At 38.9% G+C, this 13,865-nt stretch overlaps 1 protein-coding gene across 1 annotated transcript; it reads left to right on the top strand.

Annotated features, from left to right (window-relative positions):
* Positions 1-480: 480 nt before the first annotated feature.
* MAD2L1 (mitotic arrest deficient 2 like 1) lies at positions 481-5,357 on the top strand. Its single transcript, XM_029235538.1, has 5 exons — positions 481-687; positions 1,470-1,616; positions 2,564-2,684; positions 3,676-3,779; positions 4,505-5,357. Exons 1-5 carry the CDS (start codon positions 615-617, stop codon positions 4,675-4,677), a joined length of 618 nt encoding a protein of 205 aa, XP_029091371.1. The 5' UTR covers positions 481-614; the 3' UTR covers positions 4,678-5,357.
* Positions 5,358-13,865: the final 8,508 nt, after the last annotated feature.

The following is a 13,865-nucleotide window of genomic DNA, read 5'->3' as shown; positions in this document are numbered from 1 at the left end:
TAGAAAAATGCAAGCAGTTCGTCCCTTTAACCCCTAACCCAATTTCTCAAGAAAAGCCGCCCACACAGTAATCCCTCTAAAACTGTGGCTAGGCTGCCGCGGACGCAGTTACTTTACGAATTCCCAAAGCATCTAGCATGTGCCAACCGCCCGCTAAGGACCGCTGGGGCCACTTATGCCGCAGCTGGCGGACAGTTCATATCACTTTCAAAATATCTTTCAAACTAGGGAACTGTGCTCCTTGGTCGCTCTGTCCCCAGACCTAGGGAGCGGCCACTAAAACCTGGACCTACCATCTCCCCCCATGGGCGCCAGGCAGCCCGCCGTCCACAACTACCGGTGCCCAACAGGGGTCCTCCCGAGCCTAAACACTGGGAACAGTGTCACCACGCCTACCCACTGCGCCTGCGCGAACGGCCGCTCCTGCGGAGGCCCAGAGATCTTGCGGGACCCAGCTGCGTAGGGCGGGGCCTAAAAGCTTGTCGCGCCTGCGCGAGGGGCCGACGGCGTCCTGCGTCGTTACTTTTGAAACGAGTGGCGGGGAACTGCTCTGGAAACCCCTGGTGTTGCTGTCTGCCGGGTGGAAGCGCGTGCCTTCTTCCGTGGGCCTGGCCATGGCGCTGCAGCTCTCCCGGGAGCAAGGCATCACCCTGCGCGGGAGCGCCGAAATCGTGGCCGAGTTCTTCTGTAAGTCCTCGCGCAGGCCGTAGGGCGGGGAGAACGGAGCCCAGGCCGCCCGGCAGGCCCGCGGTTCGGCTTCCGAGGCGGGGGGAAGCCGGGTGGGCCGGAGTGGCCCCGAATCCAAGCCCTCTCAGCCCCGGCCTCCTGCCCGGCAGGAGGAATCTGGGAAGAGGCGGATGCAGGCGCCTCTTCCCGACGCGTTGCTAATGATGGCGGAGGACGCCTAGGTGCTGCTGAGGCCTGCTTCGCGGTACAGCCCCTTCGCCGGGAGTTTCTTTAAAGTGCAGAGCTCACCCCTCACCATCACCCCCGCGAGGTGAAACTGGTCGACGGTGATGGAAGCGCCGTCCTGGACCAGGCCAGTTGTACCTTCTGATAGAACCTGGCAGAACTTGTGAGGATAAAAGGAGGAAAGAGAGAGGGGGAGAGGCTTGCCTGGGCTTTGAACTAGTCAGTCGGTTGCCTATTTTGACATCCTCTAACCACACAGTCTGAATTTGGACTTGTTTTACAATGAAATGAAATTTGCCACTGGGAGATTAATGCAGTTTGGCATTTTTCTTTTATTGCCACATAAATGCAGGTATCACTTTCTCTCTTACTTAGAAGCAAGATTTTAAGGATTTTTAATGCCACTTTGTACCTATTCTGCTTTCAGCAAAACACAGAAACACGTGTGTTTAGACATTTACAGCTTTACACCATTAATGAAACCATAGCCACATCTAAATATGCTTTATTTCCCGAAGTTACAAAGTGACAATGACTTTAATATTTCTTGTTTTCAGCATTTGGCATCAACAGCATTTTATATCAGCGTGGCATATATCCATCCGAAACCTTTACTCGAGTGCAGAAATATGGACTCACCTTGCTTGTAACTACTGATCCTGAACTCATAAAATACCTAAATAATGTGGTGGAACAACTGAAAGGTAATTAATTGTAAAACTGAATTCAACCTGTGGGACTAAACTTAAAAAAGAAGAACTACTAAATAACAGAGCGCTCATTAGAATTTTCTTATTTTCACCTATTTCCATTAGTCATTTTTTTTTTAAATCCTGCCCGAGTCAGTAGCCTTTTCTATCTGAACACTCATCTTTTCCTTTTTGCTCAAGAAGTTGCAGTATTGTTGGATCAATATTTGTTCTCCATCTATTGCTTTTCTTTCATTTTCTAGAATTCCTATTAGTTTCTCTTTCATGTTTCTCTCCACTTAGGAATCCCATTGCTAATTTTTCTGTGTTGTGGGATATTTTGCCCTATCTACCCATTTGACCTTCCAAATTACTAGTTCTAAAAAATGCTACAGCTCTCATCTTTTTTTTTCCTTTTTAATTTTAAAATTCACGAATCATTTTTGTTGTTGTTTTAAGTAACTTCATTTTTTAAATTACATCATTGTATTTTCATAAACTTCAGGGCTAAATCACCCATAGTCATTCATAGGGCTGCACTTGGATTATTTGGTGTGGAACTTCTTAGAACTAAACTCAAACCCTCCCTGACTGAGTCAAATTTTCCTATTTTATGCTTTCATTGTACCATATTTTGCACCTGCATAGCAGTTACAATTTTAATTTCACGTTAATTGGTGCAGTGATTAGGTTAATGTTATCTCCTACACTCTTGCCTTGGATTAGGATGGAAGTACCGAATGTTTACAATCCTATCCTCAGCACCCACTGCTATACCTGGTATAAATACTGAGAATTTGAAAACAGGAGCTAGGTTATTGATGGGGCAAGTTTTCTGTATAATTTAGAGGAGATCCAAAATAGCAGTGGTAGATAGTTGCTGAGGATAGAAAGTGGGACACGAGAAAAGAGTTGCTTTGTAATGCAGTGAACCAAAAAAGATGCCTTGTTATGTGTTACAGAATGGTTATGCAAGTGTTCAGTGCAGAAATTGGTGGTAGTCATCTCAAATATTGAAAGTGGTGAGGTCCTTGAAAGATGGCAGTTTGATATTGAGTGTGACAAGACTGCAAAAGATGACAGGTAAGTAGGAATTTAAATTATTTCCACTTTCATATGCTTGTTCTAAAACTTGTTTTCTTTACAAAATGAGTTCTAATTATATTGAACAAGTTTCATAGAAGGTATAGTTTTTTCTAGGATGTTTAATTTGATCTTCAGTCTTCTGTGGAAAAGAACTGTGCTTACTTTGGCATGTCACTGACTTGTATAGTATTGCCTTTAGTCTAAATTGGTGAATTTCAAATTGTAGTATTTATGGTGGTATATGCAAAACTCCATACAGTATACTAGGTGGCCCATTTTATAAATTGTTTAAAGGTACTTTTAAGCTTAAGGGATTATCCTAGACTCTCCCAGCTTAAGATGCAGCTCTACTGTATTTCACTTAACGCCACAAATTTCCTAAGACACTTCATAAACTCTGAAGTTTCCAGACTACCTGAATGGAAAATACCCATCATTATATGCTAATGACTAGCATTGTCCTAGGCATACTTACCTGTAAATTCAGAACCATTTCTCATAATGAAATGTAGTTTGCTTCTGAAGCCTTTGGTCTCTTTTAGGAAATGTTTAGCTTATAAAAATAATTTGATATACAATTTAATATCTTATTTGAGACAATAGGGAATTAGACATTTAGGCATTACTAAAAATGCCAAAATGATTATACCAATTAAATATTTTAGATACCACTGTTATTTTTTTTTTTAAGAGGTACTGAAGTTTTCCTAACTTGAAGCACTTGGCATATTTTCTGGTCATCTGATACAAAATGACCTGATCCTAAGACCAACCATAAAAAATGATTGGAAGGATAAATGAAATAATAAAAATACATACTATGCCTACTGTGGTATTATGGGTCCTAATGATGTACTCATTTTCTAAAAAACTCCTTTTTAATGTATTACTTATTTGATTTTGGAATCATTTAATTAGATAAATAATCTTACAAATGCTTTAAATAACTCGTTAAAACTTAAATTAATTGATTTGGTTTCTTTGGTAGTGCACCCAGAGAAAAGTCTCAGAAAGCTATCCAAGATGAAATCCGCTCAGTGATCAGACAGATCACAGCTACAGTGACATTTCTGCCACTGTTGGAAGTTTCCTGTAAGTATTATACAACGTCACATTGCCTTAAATTTGTTGGGGAAAAGACTAAGCTACTATTTTAAGAATTACCCCTTTATTAAATTTTTTCTTAATTATCAACATCATGTAATAAAAATGAGAAAGCATTATAAAGGAAAAGTAATGTTATATGCATTCTGGAAAATTTGGAAATGCTGAAAAGGAAAGGAATGAAAGTATTCCACAACACTCACTCTTGAATGTTTTGATGTAATTTCTTTCATTATCTTCATTTCTTACACACTTTTATGTATTGATATATATTTAAGACTATAGCTATAATTGTGTCTTGCTTTTCTATCTTCCTTATTCCTTCAAACATCAGATATGTCCTGAAAACCTACTATATGTCACACTCTGTTCCAGGCACTAGGATACATCAGTCACAGAACCAAGAAGTTAGCTTTACTGTAGGTTACATTCATGCTATCCCATGTGATTGATTATACACTTTCTACAAATATTTTTAACGGTTTTTTCTTTAAAGAAAAAAAAAACTTGAATTTTTCATAAGATAAAGTGAAAGGAGTGTGATATTTTCTGTACTACAGTAAATTTCCATTGAAGAAAAGCAGTGAACTAGTTTTACAGACCAGGCTAAACTACATTTCTAACACTGTGTGGTTCAAAATGTGAGGGAGACAGGGCAGGTAGTTTTACTTTTGAAAAAATAATGTACCTTAATTATTTTATCCCCAATTTAGGTTCATTTGATCTCCTGATTTATACAGACAAAGATTTGGTTGTACCTGAAAAGTGGGAAGAGTCAGGACCACAGTTCATTACCAATTCTGAAGAAGTTCGTCTTCGTTCATTTACTACTACAATTCACAAAGTAAATAGCATGGTAGCCTACAAAATTCCTGTCAATGACTGAGGATGAGCTAAAGACAGTAATGTACTTGTATCCTCAAATGTGGTTTTCCTGAAACCAAATCAACTTTAGTTGATATATTTCATTGGTTAATTTTTAGATGGGGAAAACTTAACATTATACTTTACTGAATCTGTGCATAATTGTTCCATTCCTTGGTACCTGTTTCACTTTCCATAGGGCTGATGTAAGTTATTGCACACTGTTGCAAAGGGAACTAGCAGATTTCATTAGCATTGTAATGTCAATTCCTTTGAAGGTAGTACCGTAGATGGAAAAACTTTTGCCATAAAGCTAAATGTTTTTCTAAATCAGACCTTTTGGTCAAGCAGCTTGACTCAGAATATACAGAAATATTTAAATATAAAATAGAGCAAAAGAAATATGAATATTCAGAATATTTGTTTAGATCCTGAAAGTAACTAATGATAGTCCATAAGTAATAAAATATTGTTCTTATTAGGTCCTTTTGCCATTTCATTTGTATAGTTTCCATATTGAAAAATTTTCCAATTACTTGATTTTAATTTATATAACTTGAACCCATGAAGCTATGGATATTCCTACTGTTCAGATTGCTATGATACCAAACTTTTAAGAATGTCCTTTTATGTTTTATAAAATCAAGCTTTAAATGACAATGATGAAATAAAGTTAAATGTGTATGTTTTAAATTTGTCTTACAATATTTTTATATTGGTGTGGTGTTAATACAGCTAAATAGTTATGGTGCATTAAGTACAGCGTATTATTTCTTATGCCTACTATGGTTGTAGGGCCTAAGAATTCAAAGTTGAGTAAGTCTTGAGGTACTTTCAATTTAATGGACAAGCTTTTATTGTACCCCCTTCATCTCATAACAGTAGATTTAAAATAAACATTCTTTTTGTAAAATGATAAATGTCCTTTGTAATTAATTCAGTTTAGCAAATTTTGGATTGTAGAACCTTTCTATACTCTTAGCCTATTGTTTGTCTAATTTTCCATATACAGTTGACCTTTGAACAGTGCAGGGACTGGATCACTGACCCTCCAGGCAGTTGAAAATCCCAGTATAACTTACAGCCAGCCCTCCATATCTGTGGTTACTCCATACCCCTGGATTCAACCAGCTCCGGATCGTGTAGTACTGTAGTATTCATTACAGTACTGAAGCTTGAGATCTTATGAAGGAGAGGAAAATATATGGCAAAGGACCATGAAGTAACCAAACAGGTTTACTTCATTATGTATTTGTCTTTATTATTTCACCTGGATAATCTCTCTGATCCAATTGTGTGCTTGTTAAGAATAAAGGAAAATGTCTTACATCCTTTCATCTCTTAGAGCTGCTGGACAAATAGGTGCCAATTTTTGATGATGGGTATTGTGAATGCTGTTGCAAAGGCCAATCTCTAAAGGGTTGTTGAAGCTGTCTAACTGAGGTTCACCCACAAGTCTTCCTGAATAAGAAAGTAGGTACTCAGAAATGGAAATAATGTTTATTTAGGGATGGTCAAGAGTCAACATTTGAATTCTTGAGCTGTTCATAATCTGTTTAACATTTGAAATATGCATTGAGAAGGAAAGCAGAAATAGAGCTTGAGTAAAAATATGGAGAGAGTTGAAAATTATGGTCCTATTTTTAGGAAATATGTTTGAAAGTTTTTATAGAAAGCAATGACTGCTTCAGGAAACACTGAATGCCCCTTTGTTAAACAATGGGAATAATAAAATGTGGTTCTTGCTCCAAAAAAGCTCACCAGCAGCAACATTATATATTGCTGAAAATACATTTCTGTCATTTATGTTTCTGACAAATTAAGTGATCCTAATATTACTACTTTTGTGATTTATTGTGGTACTTACTTCTCTCTCCTTTAAGAGTTATGTCCAGAAATTAATGCTCTGGATTTGAATGTTACCTTCAATAACAGGAGCTTCTGCCATACAATCTATTGCCTGCAAGTTACTCTATAGTATCAGTTCTGCATCAACTAGGCTCTTCTTTTTTTGAAAACAGAAAAAAATTGGCTTTGAAAAAATTTAATGGAAGAATATTAGCTATGTAAAGAATCAAAGGAAAGGCTGAAAACCAGAGAACTAGGGTAGCCCCAGGGATTTTCAGTGACAAATTTGTGAACTCTGCATGTCTTTATGTAATATATGGACCACTGGTGTTACCCAGTGATCTATCCAAATGACTCAGATTGCTGGTTTAAAAAAAGTGACAATGAAAAGCTTTGTTTGCATTTTAACAAGCTGCGATGTAAGACTAAGAATTAGGGGAAACTGCATTTTTAAATACTTTGATCATTTCATCTCAGCCAACATCGTTAACATGGTTAAATTAGACTTCTTACACCATTTTGCATGTTAACTGTTTACTCTTGTGAGGATTCTGAGGAGCCAGTCTTGATCTTTCTCACCTCTTACAGATTATGTATCAATTCAGAAATACACATATTGGAGTTGAATGGGAGCCAGGCTATGAGCTTTACTGATAAAGCTAGATTGGAAAAGCTTTGGCCTAAGGTTCCAGCTGGACTTGTCCCACCCTCCTTCTACACCTTCAGACTCACCCTGGGAGGAAGATATTTAAACCAATAGATGAAAGAACTGTGACTGACTTCATACCATGTTAAACAGAGAGAAGCTAAGATTCCAAGAGAATCTGGTGGGCTTCTAGACCTGCCTGGGCTCTGACTCCGTTTTGCTCACCATAGGTAGAGGAATGAAACCATGTTCCAGTTGAGCCCATCAAGGTTTGAAATAGAGCTCCAGAAGGGACTGAACCACACCTGGTCTTCAGGATCCTTCTCTCAGTACCATCAGTCAGACAAATCAAGCCTCCATGGGAATTTTTACACAGAGGTATAACAATCTCATGTCTCCATTGGCTTTTGTTGTAGAGCAAACAACCATAACATAGCAACAATAAGCATTTTTTCCTCCTTCAAGTCTGCAGGTCAGCTGGGGTGTTGTCTTCATTCTCACCTAAGTCTACAGGTCATGTGTTATTCTACCACTGAAAGGGCAGTGACTAGCCAGAATTCTTGAAGCTTAGTTTCAGAACTTGCACACTGACACTCTTCCACATTCCACTGGCCAAGAACTTGCACACTGACACTTTTCCATATTCCACTGGCCAAGGCAAGTCTTATGGCTAAGCCAAACTTCAGTGGGGAAGGGAAGTATATACTCCTCCCAAGGAGATGGGGGAGAGGTGTGAAAATACGGTGAAAGGATCTAACAGACCAGGGGTTGGCAAACGTTTTCTGTAAAGGGTCAGATACTAGTTTAGGCTTTGCAGCCATATGGTCTCTTGCACCTACTCAAGTGATTCCATCATAACTTGAAAGCAGCCTTAGACAGCAAGTAAACGAATGAGCATGGCTGTGTTCCAATTACAAAAAACAGACGGTGGGCTATATTTGGCACACAGGTTGTAGTTTGCTGACCCTGTAATAGATCTGTTTGCTGTTTTGTTCACAAATATTCAAACCCCTCCCTGGCTCAGAGCAATTGATTTTGTGATATTCAGGGCTCACATTTAAAGCAACATCATTTGTTTTCTCCATCCATGGTATCTCAAATGGGATGGCTCTTTATCCCATATTCTGCAAAACACAACTCGCTATTTAAGGTACTCCTCAGGACACCCCACAGTGAATTTTGATCTGAAAACTGGGAAGGGAGGTTCTTTGGCGCATGATATGTACGAAGAGATTCAAAATAGCATAAAGGCTACACGCCTCCATTTTTAATCACTATATAAACATGCATGCTGAATAAATGTTACTATTAGAATGCATTCAAGTTTCTTAGGTTCATTAACCTCCTATATATTTTAGCATATGAACTCCAAAATCATAAGCATAATAAAGTAGGTATCCACATAGACATTTAATTTTTCTTTACCTTCTGTTTCCATTTAATTGCTTAGTCTGTAAAATTTATCTTAATTTTATTTTCTGTGAAAGATCAGAATAGCTATGATGTTACATTGTAATGCCTGTATTTTCCACCAGGTGTCACTAATGTTGTAATACTTAAAGTGAATTTCTTCTGACTAAATTAGACTAATATTCTGCTTTTCTTATTGGAAGTTAACATTGGGATTTCTGTCTACAAAAATATGAAGGAATCAGAGGGAAAAACACAGCATCTGTCTTTTGCTAGGCACTTGAACTATTTCATTTAATTCTCAGGCTTTAGTGCACAAGCGGAATCGTGGGGTCAATGGGCATGCAGATGGCACTATGTTTTTAAAGTTTAGATGGCCTCTTTTGACCTCAGCCAAGGAAGCTCATTTGACTCCACAACAAGCACATCAAAAGCAATTCTTCACCCTCTTCTTAATGGTTCTTCCCTTCTACATCCTTTTAGCAATTGAGTGTCTAGACCAAATTACTTTTCCTTTACTGGGCTTTGAGTTTCATTGGTGAGTTTGTATTTACACTTTCCTCAGATGACTTTGACCAATGAATGGAAGGAACCAAAACAGAGAGGACTTTATCCTATGCCTTACCTATATTGTTTATAGACTAAATCAAGTGTGAATTTTCAAGCATCTGTGAAACAGTTTTCCAACTAATCAGAAGAATTGTTCATTTAACTACCTCGGTTACTCCTTGGGGAATTAATTTTTGGCTTAACTTGTAAATAACATTTTCTCATTCAGTTTTTACTCAGTGTATGAAATTATATTTCAAGTTATTTTGTTCAGTGTGACCATGATAAAGGTTTGTGTTGGAACGACTATGGAATAGAACCTGTCTGCTAAACTTCACATTTTACTAGTTATATTTTCTAAAAACAGATCTTTAGCAATCTTTCCATTCTTGAATATGGCTTTGAAAGTCAGCAGTATTAACCTATGCTTATTTAAAAAAAAAAAAATCTAGCTGGGAAAGCTACTTAATCTCCATTAGAGTTGACAATGCTGTTCCAATCTGGCAAAAACATTGTAGCCCTAGCAACAAAACTATTAGAAAAGGCCTAGAGAGAAAAATGTCAGAGTTGACCCTCTGATTTCACAAGTCAGTTTATGTTACCATTTCACCTATTTTTGTCTTCCTACCATTTGATCTATTTTTACACTAGAGAAACATAATATAGTTTCATTTATTTGTGTAAAGTCCATTTTCATCAACATTTATCTGCATCATTTTGCTATGTAAGCTTGTTTGCACAAAGGAACTTACATCAGATTAAAAGCTTCATTGTCTTGGAATTTTATGTGTGGAAAAGGCTTCCGAGTATAAGCAGGCCAACCATACTCCATTTCCATGCAAGGGAAAGCTCTCAAACGTCTTTAAAAACTATATAGATACGGACATATTGAGTGGAGGCCTAGACATGGATATGATTTCTATCTAAATGGCAGTCTCACTGTCTAAGTGCAAAAGTTAGTGGTTTTAAAGATTGAGTCAGTGATACCCAAAATATTTCATGTCTAAAATACAGTTCTTGTATCACTGTACTCAATCATAATAGTCAATACAGCTCTTTAGAAACCAGTTCAAAGGTTCCAGATCTAAGAAAGGAAATTTATAGGCAATGATCATCTACCATGTGCCAAGTACCAGTTAGGTGCTTTACACCTGTTGAGCCTCGTTCCTTCTAGGTGCATAGAGGCTGGGGCTGGTGGAGAAGTGGGAGACTTGGGCTACAGCCTGTGGTCTTGGAAACTGGTGATGGGACATGGGGAGAGCCATGAAGCAAAGAAAATGATGAAGTCTGAGTCCCAAATGACAAGTCCTCTGGAGTAAGGAATAGCTCCAAAACCTCAATTCAGGCTGTGAGGGAAGAACAGTGTGGAAAGAGAAGGACTGGATCCAAAATGAACGTTTTATAACTGCTGACGCCCAGTGAGTCCCAGAGGATAACCGTGAAGGAGCACTGCGTAGGGAGAAAGAATCCTTCATAGAGTACCTTAGGCTCAACTTGTGGGCAGGGAGGGGATTCGTCAACAAATTAGTACACTACATGCATTATCTCAATCCTCACAACCCAATGAGAGTTACTATCCCCATTTTACGCCCGTAAAAAGTGAGATTCGGGAAGGTTAAGTAATTTGCCCAGCTTCAAACATCCAGAATACATTCCCAGGCCTGACTCCAAAGCCTGTATTCTTACTGTATCTCATTGCCTCTCAGAGACTAGGGAACAAGGAAGGGTCCCCCTGTTCCAGGATGCAGACTCAGCCAAGGAGACTACTATACCACCTGCATCTAACTCCAGCTGGAGAAGTGAAAACTCACGGCCACAATGTTTGAGCGTCAAGGTACATTAACTTTTTAAAAAACTCTTTTTCATAATAAGCTGTCACTAAATGTTTATTAACACAGAGCCTTTCTGCTGTGTAACAGGAGCATTCATTTTCTTGCATCAACATTTTCTTCTCTCATTCCTTTCACTTGTTTTTGTAACTAAATGCTGTGTTGGAATTTGGGCTTCTGCTTTATGGGCTTTAACCAGTTTGAGAAATAGACACAGAAAACAGATTGAAATGTATGTATTATCATCTATATTACGGGGTTTCCTAGTAAAGCTGCGTAGGAGCAAGAGGCTTGCACCTAAAGCAGAAATAGGTTTGCTACTACTCCCCCATAAATGAAATGTGGAACAGTCAGACAACTTCGGTCTTCCTCACTCAAGCCCAACTCCAGCATGGGAGTAAGAAGTGCCACTCCCTGAACGCCAAAGCCAGAGTTAGAAAGCACTGTACCTGAGCTCCAGCAAGCCTTGGAAAGAGTTCTTTGTTGCTTGGGATGGTGTGAGAGAGAAGGTGGAGAGAGGGGCCCCCAATATTTCTCCAGTACCACTTTCCATCATCAGGATCAGAGCAGAAACCTGAAGAGTGGAGTAACATGCATCCCTCCCAGTATTTGCCAGGTTTTTTTTTAATATAAATTTATTTATTTTATTTATTTATTTTTGGCTGCGTTGGGTCTTCGTTGCTGTGCACGGGCTTTCTCTAGTTGTGGCGAGCAGAGGCTACTCTTCATTGTGGTGCATGGGCTTCTCATTGCAGTGGCTTCTCTTGTTGTGAAGCACAGGCTCTAGGCGCACGGGCTTCAGTAGTTGTGGCACGCAGGCTCAGTATTTGTGGCTCACAGGCTCTAGAGCGCAGGCTCAGTAGTTGTGGTGCATGGGCTTAGTTGCTCCACGGCATGTGGGATCTTCCCGGACCAGGGCTCGAACCCATGTCCCCTGCATTGGCAGGCGGATTCTTAACCACTGCGCCACCAGGGAAGCCCATTTGCCAGGTTTTTAATCTTTTAGCATATTACGATGCCAGTTGATTTTAGGTAGCAGGGTGATGGTAATAGGAATTTTAAAAAAATGTTAGTAATTACGTATTTTAATCTGTATTCAGAAAAATATGTAACATTTTAACATATCATGAGCTAAAGATTTTTAAAGTACACACCTTATTTTTTTTTAATGTATCAGTATTGGGATGGGTGATATGCAAATAAAAATCACGAAGGCAGCACATATATGAAGGAAGGCTGGGAAATGATGTCATAAGACACTGTACTTAAGTCAGAAGTAAGCCAGGGCGGGCTGCATGCTCAGAGTGCTGCTGTGCTCTTACCATCCTACACTCCACTTCTTTCTACACAACCTTCCCCTCTGGAACTGCTGATGGGCATTTCACTTTTTGCCCACAAAAGACTCTAACAACATGAGTCAGACAGGATTCCATGCAGCACCCTAAGCTCAAAATTCACTCCCTATTCTATTCTTATCACTAATTATGTCCTGTCACATTGTCCAAAATAGATCATCAGACTTTATGAAACGAATACAAAGACTGGATCAACAACATAAAAATGTCCCAAATTTGAACAACAGGAAACTCTTATTTTTCAGCTTCCTCAAAACGAAATCCCCTTGTAAATAAAAGCCCATGGAAATTAAAGTCCAAATGCCTTCATTCCCTATTTTATACAATTGGCTCAGTCTCAGCCGGAGGGTCTTAGTTGCCTGGATTCCTATATCTGCAGCTGTGTCCTAGGCTGTCTTTCATAGGAATATAGCTTCTTCAGCCTCTTTAAATTCAAATCTCTAGTTAGCTCTACTCTCCAAGGGGAGGGTAGCCACAAAGGAAACTGCAGCTCCGCTACAGAAGTTATCACAAACAAAATTATGATCCCCAAATTAAGTGAATGGTATCATGTGGCTTGACATTGCTATTCTCGGCCAAAGAGCATGGCAGATAACTTAGTGGTGCCTGCACTGGAGACAGTGAGGACCTGAGAACACCTGGTTTCAGTCCCATGGCAGGTCAGCCAGCTGCACCAGTGTCGATCGAGTCCACAGCCTGGGAACCTGTGTTTACTGACCAGTAACTGCCCAACAGTTGTGCTTCTATGTGTATAATATATTTGTGTATTTCTTCGTGTTTTTTCTTGTTTTGTTTTGTTTGGGTGATGCCTGTGGGGATCTCCCCATATATATTGCCTACTTTCTCTCAGAGAGTGACATTTGAGACATTATTGCCTTCTTAGAAAATTTAGATATTCTGGTTTCTTCATTTCCTCCTGTCAATTGTCTCATGCAAGATTGTGGTCTAGAGAAAACCTCTACTCCCAAATTCTTCCAAGTGTGTTCTCTGTAGGGGAGAAGTATACTCTTCTCTGTGAAAACATGAGGGATGGGGTAGAGACCATCACCCTACTTCTTAGCACTATGTTTAAATAATATACACTGTTTTATTTATTATGATAATAGTGATTGTCATCACTCTTCCATAAATTTTTTCCTTCCTACCTAGGCAGGTTGAGTTGGACCCAGCTAGGCAGAAGGTGACTAGAGTCAAAATTAAATTAAAAAAAAAACAATTAAAACACCAGGATCACAGTAAAGGCCAGTGAGTCAGGATTACTCTTGTACATGGTCAGTGGAATGTAAACTGGTTCAGCCACTGTGGAAAACAGTATGGAAATTCCTCAAAAAATTAAGAATAGAACTTCTAAATGATTCAGCAATTCTACTTGTGGGTATTTATCTGAAGAAAACAAAAACACTAGTTCGAAAAGATATATTCACCCCTATGTTCACTGCAGGATTATTACAACAGCCAAGATATGGAAACAACCTAAATGTACAAGGATGGATGAATGGATAAAGAAGATTTAATGTGTATATATATATATACACACAACAGAATACTATGTAGCCATAAGAGAAGGAAATCT

The sequence above is a fragment of the Monodon monoceros genome, unplaced genomic scaffold (assembly GCF_005190385.1).
Source record: "Monodon monoceros isolate NGI ecotype Baffin Bay Population unplaced genomic scaffold, NGI_Narwhal_1 Super_Scaffold_20, whole genome shotgun sequence".
Classification (NCBI taxonomy): Eukaryota; Metazoa; Chordata; class Mammalia; order Artiodactyla; family Monodontidae; genus Monodon; species Monodon monoceros.
Note: the sequence above shows the minus strand (reverse complement) of the source record. Positions and strands in the feature narration are given on the sequence as shown.

Excerpts from the sequence above, each read along its gene's own strand:
- MAD2L1 (XM_029235538.1), top strand. The coding sequence starts at position 615 with ATGGCGCTGCAGCTCTCCCGGGAGCAAGGCATCACCCTGCGCGGGAGC. Across the intron at positions 1,617-2,563 it reads TGTGGTGGAACAACTGAAAG|AATGGTTATGCAAGTGTTCA; the intron begins GTAATTAATTGT and ends TATGTGTTACAG. Across the intron at positions 2,685-3,675 it reads AAGACTGCAAAAGATGACAG|TGCACCCAGAGAAAAGTCTC; the intron begins GTAAGTAGGAAT and ends TTTCTTTGGTAG.